The 9,972-nt window shown below is 50.0% G+C and overlaps 1 protein-coding gene across 2 annotated transcripts in view; it reads left to right on the top strand.

Moving 5' to 3' along the window:
- The window catches only part of mtmr12 (myotubularin related protein 12), a 29,992-nt gene extending 25,351 nt beyond the window's left edge, over nt 1–4,641 (top strand). For both annotated transcript variants that reach the window (XM_084439809.1, XM_084439810.1), the window contains 3 exons: nt 1,878–2,054; nt 2,659–2,817; nt 3,738–4,641. In XM_084439809.1, coding sequence (XP_084295935.1) covers nt 1,878–2,054; nt 2,659–2,817; nt 3,738–4,346 — 945 coding nt within the window. In that variant the 3' untranslated portion in view covers nt 4,347–4,641. The remainder of the gene's footprint in view (nt 1–1,877; nt 2,055–2,658; nt 2,818–3,737) is intronic.
- Nucleotides 4,642–9,972: the final 5,331 nt, after the last annotated feature.

Here is a 9,972-nt window from a genome sequence, read left to right on the forward strand (position 1 = left end):
GGGGGGTTAGGGATAGGGTTAGTGGTCCTGGGGGGTTAGGGTTAGGGTTAGTGGTCCTGGGGGGTTAGGGTTAGTGGTCCTGGGGGGATAGGGTTAGTGGTCCTGGGGGGTTAGGGTTAGTGGTCCTGGGGGGTTAGGGTTAGTGGTCCTGGGGGGTTAGGGTTATGTTAGTGGTCCTGGGGGGTTAGGGATAGGGTTAGTGGTCCTGGGGGGTTAGGGATAGGGTTAGTGGTCCTGGGGGGTTAGGGTTAGTGGTCCTGGGGGGTTAGGGTTATGTTAGTGGTCCTGGGGGGTTAGGGTTAGTGGTCCTGGGGGGTTAGGGTTAGTGGTCCTGGGGGGTTAGGGATAGGGTTAGTGGTCCTGGGGGGTTAGGGTTAGTGGTCCTGGGGGGTTAGGGTTATGTTAGTGGTCCTGGGGGGTTAGGGTTATGTTAGTGGTCCTGGGGGGTTAGGGTTAGTGGTCCTGGGGGGATAGGGTTAGTGGTCCTGGGGGGTTAGGGATAGGGTTAGTGGTCCTGGGGGGTTAGGGTTAGTGGTCCTGGGGGGTTAGGGATAGGGTTAGTGGTCCTGGGGGGTTAGGGTTAGTGGTCCTGGGGGGTTAGGGTTAGTGGTCCTGGGGGGTTAGGGATAGGGTTAGTGGTCCTGGGGGGTTAGGGATAGGGTTAGTGGTCCTGGGGGGTTAGGGATAGGGTTAGTGGTCCTGGGGGGTTAGGGTTAGGGTTAGTGGTCCTGGGGGGTTAGGGATAGGGTTAGTGGTCCTGGGGGGTTAGGGTTAGTGGTCCTGGGGGGTTAGGGTTATGTTAGTGGTCCTGGGGGGTTAGGGTTAGTGGTCCTGGGGGGTTAGGGATAGGGTTAGTGGTCCTGGGGGGTTAGGGATAGGGTTAGTGGTCCTGGGGGGTTAGGGAAAGGGTTAGTGGTCCTGGGGGGTTAGGGATAGGGTTAGTGGTCCTGGGGGGTTAGGGTTAGTGGTCCTGGGGGGTTAGGGTTAGTGGTCCTGGGGGGTTAGGGATAGGGTTAGTGGTCCTGGGGGGTTAGGGTTAGTGGTCCTGGGGGGTTAGGGATAGGGTTAGTGGTCCTGGGGGGTTAGGGTTAGTGGTCCTGGGGGGTTAGGGTTAGTGGTCCTGGGGGGTTAGGGATAGGGTTAGTGGTCCTGGGGGGTTAGGGTTAGTGGTCCTGGGGGGTTAGGGTTAGTGGTCCTGGGGGGTTAGGGTTAGTGGTCCTGGGGGGTTAGGGTTATGTTAGTGGTCCTGGGGGGTTAGGGATAGGGTTAGTGGTCCTGGGGGGTTAGGGTTATGTTAGTGGTCCTGGGGGGTTAGGGTTAGGGTTAGTGGTCCTGGGGGGTTAGGGTTATGTTAGTGGTCCTGGGGGGTTATGGTTAGGGATAGGGTTGGTCCTCTGCAGTAGGGCAATAATGGAAAGTGAACTTTCTAAATTATGCTGATAACTCCTTCCTTCCCTCCTCTCACCAGTACCAGAACCGGTCCCCCTGTGTTCCTGGACTGATGACTGTCCCCCTGTCCTCTCCAGAACCAGTCCCCCGTGTTCCTGGACTGATAACTGTCCCCTGTCCTCCAGAACCAGTCCCCTGTGTCCCTGGACTGATAACTGTCCCCTGTCCTCTCCAGAACCAGTCCCCTGTGTCCCTGGACTGATAACTGTCCCCTGTCCTCTCCAGAACCAGTCCCCTGTGTCCCTGGACTGATAACTGTCCCCCTGTCCTCTCCAGAACCAGTCCCCTGTGTCCCTGGACTGATAACTGTCCCCCTGTCCTCTCCAGAACCAGTCCCCTGTGTCCCTGGACTGATAACTGTCCCCCTGTCCTCTCCAGAACCAGTCCCCTGTGTCCCTGGACTGATAACTGTCCCCTGTCCTCTCCAGAACGCGTCCCCCGTGTTCCTGCTCTTCCTGGAGTGTGTGTGGCAGCTGCAGCAGCAGCACGCTCCGGCCTTCCAGTTCTCTGAGACGTACCTGACCGTCCTGTCTGACAGCGTCCACGTCCCCGTCTTCAGCACCTTCCTCTTCAACTCAGACCACCACAGGGCCAGCGTCCTCAGGGTAGGGCACGCGCACACACACACACACACACACACACACACACACACACACACCGTGGGGTTGGATTATATTATGTATACTGACAAATATATAATGTCTGGCATTAGGTTTTCCATGTGGTTCACCTTCAACTTCCTGATTGATGGAGAGCGTATTATTCTTCAGTTGTCTCTCATGTAGTTCTGATCTGAGAACGACATCCTTCAGTTTCCTGAAACACAACAATCCTCAGTTTGATATCCAGTGTCCAGCGCCGCCCTGAAAGATGCTCTCAGTCTGGGTTAACCCTAACCCCTAACCCTGACCCTGACCCTGGAGCTGGAGGGGTCATCCTCTGTCACGGCCCTGAAGCTTCTTATATTGGCACAGTGACGTCTCCCTCAGGTGTGGTTTTAACAGGAACTCCCCTCGGTCAGCGCTGCCCGCCGGGCGGGGGGGGGGACCACAGGCTCAGTTCACACACAGGGCCCCACTGTCCTCCTCCCTGCTCCTCCTCCCCCCCCCCCCCCCCTCCTGAACGCCTGCCAACGCCACGCCCCCTCCCCCCCTCACGCGTGCTAACGCCACGCCCCTCACGCCTGACTGTGCTGGCTTGTCTTGGCAGGCTGAGTCTCCTCACTCACAGAGGGGCCCGTTGAACTGCCCCCCGGTGTGGGACTGGTCCGTCCAGCTGGACTGCAAGGCCCAGGACTTCTTCCTCAACCCCCTGTACGCTGAGAAGCCCAAGCAGGACAAGACGGTGCGGAAGACGCACAGACCCAAGGTAGAAACAATCTGTCTCTGTCTCCGTCTCCGTCTCTGTCTCTCCCTGCATACCACACATTCCAGAGTATGACATCACACATGGCATTACTCCACATGTCGCTTTGTCACACAGAATAAGATACACTATGGGCAAAACTATTGGGACACCTACAGGAGCTTTTATGACATCCCGTTCTAAATCTCGCCACTCCGTCCGACGCCTGGCACTGCGCTTGGTGATGTAAGGGTCTCTCGTCCAATCAGGGTCTGACCTCACCAATGCTCTTCTGGATGAATGGGCAAACATTCCCACAGACTCACTCCAACATCTACAGTAGAAAGCCTTCCCAGAAGAGTGGAAGCTGTGAAGGCCGTTTCAGACGAGGAGCGATATCCGCGCATTGTAATTCATTTTCAATGAGAGAGGCGAGCGGACAATTTGGGAGTCGCGGACAATCTGGGGCGGAGCGGCAAGCGGGCGCGACCCCGTGAAATTGTCGCGCGCGTGCTCGTTTCGTGCACACGCCCGCCCGCGACAAGAGCTGAATTGTAGTCGGCTTTCCCCGCTGCGCGCAGGACGCGTGCGTCCCCCGCTGATCCGAGCGAGAACGCAGGCGGAATATCGCTCCCCGTCTGAAACGGCCTTTATAGCTGCAAAGGGGGAACCGACTCCATATTCATCTCCTTGAGTTCAGAATGGGATGTGATCCAAGCTCCTGTAGGTGGTGTGTTGGTGTCTCAGTACTGTCGTCCATATGTAGTGTGATCAGCAGTGTTTCATGCATGGCTGCCACACAGCAGTGATGTCCAGATGTGATCCTGAGTAAAACCCAGTTCCATGTCCCCCCCTGGTCCATGTCCCCCCCTGGTCCATGTCCCCCCCTGGTCCATGTCCCCCCCCTGGTCCATGTCCCCCCCTGGTCCATGTCCCCCCCTCAGCACCAGAGACAGCTGTCCCTCCCCAGCTCTGCGTTCAAGACGCCGCCCAGGAAGAGTTTCTTCAAGGAGGAGACGGACAGCCTGAAGAAGATGCTCCGCGTGCGGCGGATCAGCCGCTGGATGCTCTCGCCCGACGCCGCCCAGCCCTCCTCGCCCTCCTCCTCCTTCTACGAGGCGTGGCGGCGGAAGCCTCCGGACTACCACGGCCTGCTGCTGCCGTGCCTGGACGGGCCCTCGCTGCGCGTGTGGATGCAGCGCTACCTCCGCTGGATCCACGACGTGCAGATCTTGGGCGGGGGGCCGGTGGCGGTCCTCAGCAGGGTGGCCGAGCTGCTGGGGGAGGTCCAGGACCTCCGCAGGGAGCTGGAACGCCGCGGCGGCGCCCGCGGTCCGGCGCCCAACCACCAGGGGGCGAGGCCGAGGGCCGGGGCTCTGGGGGCGGCGGCGGCGGCGGAGAGGTCCTCGGTGCGCCTCTCCTCGTCCTTCCCCTTCGTCACGCCCAGGAACTGGTCCTTCAAGCCGGCCATCCCCAGCAGCCTCCTACACAGCCTCATGGTGTCTGGGGACCTGGCCGCCCAGCAGGACGACGACCCCGAGACACTGGTCTGAGAGGGACACTCCTGTCTGTCTCTGTCTGGTCTGAGAGGGACACTCCTGTCTGTCTGTCTCTCTCTCTCTCTCTCTCTCTCTCTCTCTCTGTCTCTCTCTCTGTCTCTCTGTCTCTGTCTCTGTCTCTGTCTCGTTGTTCATGAATATGGAGGTGTTGGTGTTCATGAATATGGAGGTGTTGGTGTTCATGAATATGGAGGTGTTGGTGTTCATGAATATGGAGGTGTTGGTGTTCATGAATATGGAGGTGTTGGTGTTCATGAATATGGAGGTGTTGGTGTTCATGAATATGGAGGTGTTGGTGTTCATGAATATGGAGGTGTTGGTGTTCATGAATATGGAGGTGTTGGTGTTCATGAATATGGAGGTGTTGGTGTTCATGAATATGGAGGTGTTGGTGTTCATGAATATGGAGGTGTTGGTGTTCATGAATATGGAGGTGGTGGTGTTCATGAATATGGAGGTGGTGGTGTTCATGAATATGGAGGTGTTGGTGTTCATGAATATGGAGGTGTTGGTGTTCATGAATATGGAGGTGTTGGTGTTCATGAATATGGAGGTGTTGGTGTTCATGAATATGGAGGTGTTGGTGTTCATGAATATGGAGGTGGTGGTGTTCATGAATATGGAGGTGGTGGTGTTCATGAATATGGAGGTGGTGGTGGTCATGAATATCGAGGTGTTGGTGTTAATGATGGAGGTGTTGGTGTTGCACTGCTGACCCCGGGCGTTGTGCTCGTCCAGAGTCCAGCTCTCTAGATACAGAAGGCCAAAGGAAAACCATTAGTGCCCTGCCCTAGGAAAGCATACTCATCCAGCATACTAATCCTGCCCTAGGAAAGCATACTCATCCAGCATACTAATCCTGCTCTAGGAAAGCATACTAATCCTGCTCTAGGAAAGCATACTAATCCTGCTCTAGGAAAGCATACTAATCCTGCTCTAGGAAAGCATACTCATCCTGCTCTAGGAAAGCATACTCATCCTGCTCTAGGAAAGCATACTAATCCTGCTCTAGGAAAGCATACTAATCCTGCTCTAGGAAAGCATACTCATCCTGCTCTAGGAAAGCATACTCATCCTGCTCTAGGAAAGCATACTAATCCTGCTCTAGGAAAGCATACTAATCCAGCTGTAGGAAAGCATACTAATCCTGCTCTAGGAAAGCATACTAATCCTGCCCTAGGAAAGCATACTAATCCTGCTCTAGGAAAGCATACTAATCCTGCCCTAGGAAAGCATACTAATCCTGCCCTAGGAAAGCATACTCATCCAGCATACTAATCCTGCCCTAGGAAAGCATACTAATCCTGCTCTAGGAAAGCATACTAATCCTGCCCTAGGAAAGCATACTAATCCTGCCCTAGGAAAGCATACTCATCCAGCTGTAGGAAAGCATACTAATCCTGCCCTAGGAAAGCATACTAATCCTGCTCTAGGAAAGCATACTAATCATGCTCTAGGAAAGCATACTCATCCAGCTCTAGGAAAGCATACTAATCCTGCTCTAGGAAAGCATACTAATCCTGCTCTAGGAAAGCATACTAATCCTGCTCTAGGAAAGCATACTCATCCAGCTGTAGGAAAGCATACTGTACTCATCCAGCTGTAGGAAAGCATACTCATCCAGCTGTAGGAAAGCATACTCATCCTGCTCTAGGAAAGCATACTCATCCAGCTGTAGGAAAGCATACTCATCCAGCTGTAGGAAAGCATACTCATCCATAAATGTAGTGATAATATTTGGTATTGTTCCCCCCTGGGAAGGATCTTGATTGGTCCTTCGCTGCTTGTCCAGGGGAGGTCCAGAGGGTTCAGAGGTCGTCCAGAGGGTTGAGAGGTCGTCCAGAGGGTTGAGAGGTCGTCCAGAGGACTTCCTAGGTTTGGCATGTTTCAAGTGATCATCACTGTGTCCATCACTTATGCAGGGTTCACACTCTCTCTCTGTCTCACTCTCTCTCTCTCTCACACACGCGCACACACACACACACGCACACACACGCGCGCACACACACACACACACTTGCTCTTTGTAGTGGAGTGGAGTGGAGTAAATTCATGCTATTCTATTCTATACTTTATAAATTTTTCTTGCTTTTATTCAATGAATGCAATGGGATGAAATAGCAGACTTTGTTTACCTGACTAGAAGCTATTTTCACTTCCAGGTGCTGCTTTGTTCTTTGGCTCAAGGGACCTAAATGCACCAAAGCCAAACATGTTCAAAAAGAGCCATGAGACAAATATGTACTTTTATAACTGCTTCCAAAAGGGATTTTAGCCTTTTAGCTAAGAAACAGTTATTTGCTTAAATTCTGGAATATGAAGCCAATGTCTTAGCCTACTACTGTGTTGGTCACATGATCTGTGTGTGTCACAATTATTTCCAAAGACGTCCAGAGAAACTCCTTTACTTCACTGTCCTGGCAAACAGGAAGTCCTGGCAAACAGGAAGTGACTGAGTCAGATTGATCACGGCTCCTTTTTCATGTTATGTTTGTATCAGAAACTGTTTGTTTCCTCTAATACTCTGATATCCATATAGTCTGAACAGCACATCACATCACACATACATACATAACACACATATATAACTCCTATATCCACATAGTCTGAACACATCACACATACATAACACACATCACACACACACAACACACATAACACACAACACACATAACATACATAACACACATACATAACACACATATATAACTCTTATATCCACATAGTCTCAACACATCACACATACATAACACACATCACACACACAACACACATAACATACATAACATACATAACATGCATACCATGCATAACACACATAACATAACACACAACACACACAACACACATGGCATAACATCACACTTATGTTCCCTTTGACTCCTCAGCCGTGTGGTTTCCAGTCTTCCTATAGTCCTCGTTCTCTGCTCTGTTTTTAGCTGTAAATACATGAACATTAAGCAGCTCTTTATACATTAGCAGTATAGAGTATTCATTAAGTGTACTCCAATTTAGAATATTTTCTGTGAGATTCATGCTTAGTTATTGCAGAGCCATCTGCTGGCTACAAGAATAACTGCCTCTTTAACCCCAGTTAGAAGAAGCATTTTAAAGCTTGATAATTGAGCAGTTGAGTTGATGCATAGCTGTGTTCAGTTGTGACTGTTCACCAAAAATATGCATTCTGTTCTCAAGACGCTAAGGTGGATCATTCAGTCTGGATGGTTCAGAATTATTGGTCTGGGTCACGCAGGGTTTTTTCTTCATATACAGTATGGACAGTTACATGGGTAAGACAACATGAAATTACATGAAACATGAATATTGTTGAAATTGAAACAATGATTCAGGAACCAATGTAAGTGAACTGATGGTTGTCTTCAAACTTATCAGGTTATTTTAGTACCATGATTAATGCATCCAGGATTGCTATCTTGTCCTATCTGTCATTGTGTCATGTACTGTACATGAAACCATGATTAATGGATCCAGGATTGCTATCTTGTCCTATCATTGTTTCGTGTAATTTATCCAGGATCGCTATCTTGTCCTAGTTGTCATGGTATCATATACTGTACATGAAAGGAGGATTTCAAGTGCCCTTCGTTAACCACCCCCACAACTTATTGGCCATGTCTGTAATTAATGTGACCATACTTATGATTAACAATATTTCAATATTCACTGAAATTGTGGGCGTAGAACAACGTTCCCAAACGGCACATTCTATTGCAGGCATGAAAAGTATAACATTTAGTAAGTCTCACATTCAAGCAAGTGGAACCAATGGCAACTCCGTGTCCATTCAGGACACATCTACTGTGTAGCACTTGTGACTATGAAGCTGAAGAGAAATGGGCCTTCTGATCCTTCCTGTTGGACCAGCTGCCTCCTCTAAGCTATCCTTGATGAATCTGCCTTAATCTTCTTAGAGCACTGAAATACAGAACAGGAAAACATGCTTTGTTTGCTACTGGTATTAGAAACGAGTCATTTTCTATTTTCTTACCTGATTTTGTACACTTCCTTTGCACTACTGATGTCAAATACTGAAATTGTCACATTTAAATTGCATGTTGTCCTACTGATACTGTGTGATGATCAACATTATAAAAGGATGGAATTTGTCAGATAATCGTGTCTACAAAGGTAATCATAGCTCCATTGGATCGCTCATGGTTCTGTAATTAAAGATTTTGCAATATGTAACGAACAATGTAGACTTTGTTTAAGAGGCAAGGTGTTGATTTCACTTGTGTATGGATGCATCGTGGTTGGATTCCTGAAGCCTCAACAGACAGATTTGAACAGACTTTCTTACATCATGCATTTACCCGTATAGTGACCATAACATTGATCATTTAGCCGACCTACTTTGCTAGCTAATCAAAACCTTTCTGATAACTGGATTTTGTGCTGCAGATTTTTTTTTTTTCTGCAGATTTCAGATAGCATTCACAATCACAACACACTAAAATCGCAGTTGGAAGTGCAGTAAATGAGATGTTTAAGTGGCTAATCTGATCTGGATTAGATGTGAGCCCAAGATTATCAGAACTACAATCCTGGAGGAGCCATGGACCCACAAGCTGTCAGTAAACAGAATAATATGTAAGCTCCCATCAAAAAGTGAGTTCGTCAAATGCAAAAGACTCGAAGACTTGTTCTATTTGCAAACAACATGCTCATGTCCTATGGCTGGATGAACAGTACACATAATTCTATTTCATTTAAAATGGTCCATTCTGGACCAGGTACATCTACCATGCCTGGGGTAGAGACGCTTCAGATGAATGGTATTTTATTGTTGATATTCCACAACAGAGCATTCCAATTATAAACTCAAATTGTAGCCTGACCCCAGTATGACCTGACTTCTGTGAACTATCAAGATCATTCTCAGCACGTTAAGTCATGATATGCCTTATTATTGCAACTAACTCATAATTAACTATTGCGACGCTGGTGACAGGATATGTGATGATGGCCTCTGGTGTGTCCAACAGACACTTGGCCTCTCCATCTGATCACCTGGAGGGACATGGAGGTATAGGGAGGGACATCTGATCACCTGGAGTATAGGGAGGGACATCTGATCACCTGGAGGGACATGGAGGTATAGGGAGGGACATCTGATCACCTGGAGGGAGCATGGAGGTATAGGGAGGGACATCTGATCACCTGGAGGGACCAGGAGGTATAGGGAGGGACATCTGATTACCTGGAGGGACCATGGAGGTATAGGGAGGGACATCTGATTACCTGGAGGGACATGGAGGTATAGGGAGGGACATCTGATCACCTGGAGGGACCGTGGAGGTATAGGGAGGGACATCTGATCACCTGGAGGGACATGGAGGTATAGGGAGGGACATCTGATCACCTGGAGGGACCAGGGAGGTATAGGGAGGGACATCTGATCACCTGGAGGGACCGTGGAGGTATAGGGAGGGACATCTGATCACCTGGAGGGACATGGAGGTATAGGGAGGGACATCTGATCACCTGGAGGGACATGGAGGTATAGGGAGGGACATCTGATCACCTGGAGGGACCGTGGAGGTATAGGGAGGGACATCTGATCACCTGGAGGGACATGGAGGTATAGGGAGGGACATCT

This window comes from Borostomias antarcticus (genome assembly GCF_949987555.1).
Source record: "Borostomias antarcticus genome assembly, chromosome: 6".
Classification (NCBI taxonomy): domain Eukaryota; kingdom Metazoa; phylum Chordata; class Actinopteri; order Stomiiformes; family Stomiidae; genus Borostomias; species Borostomias antarcticus.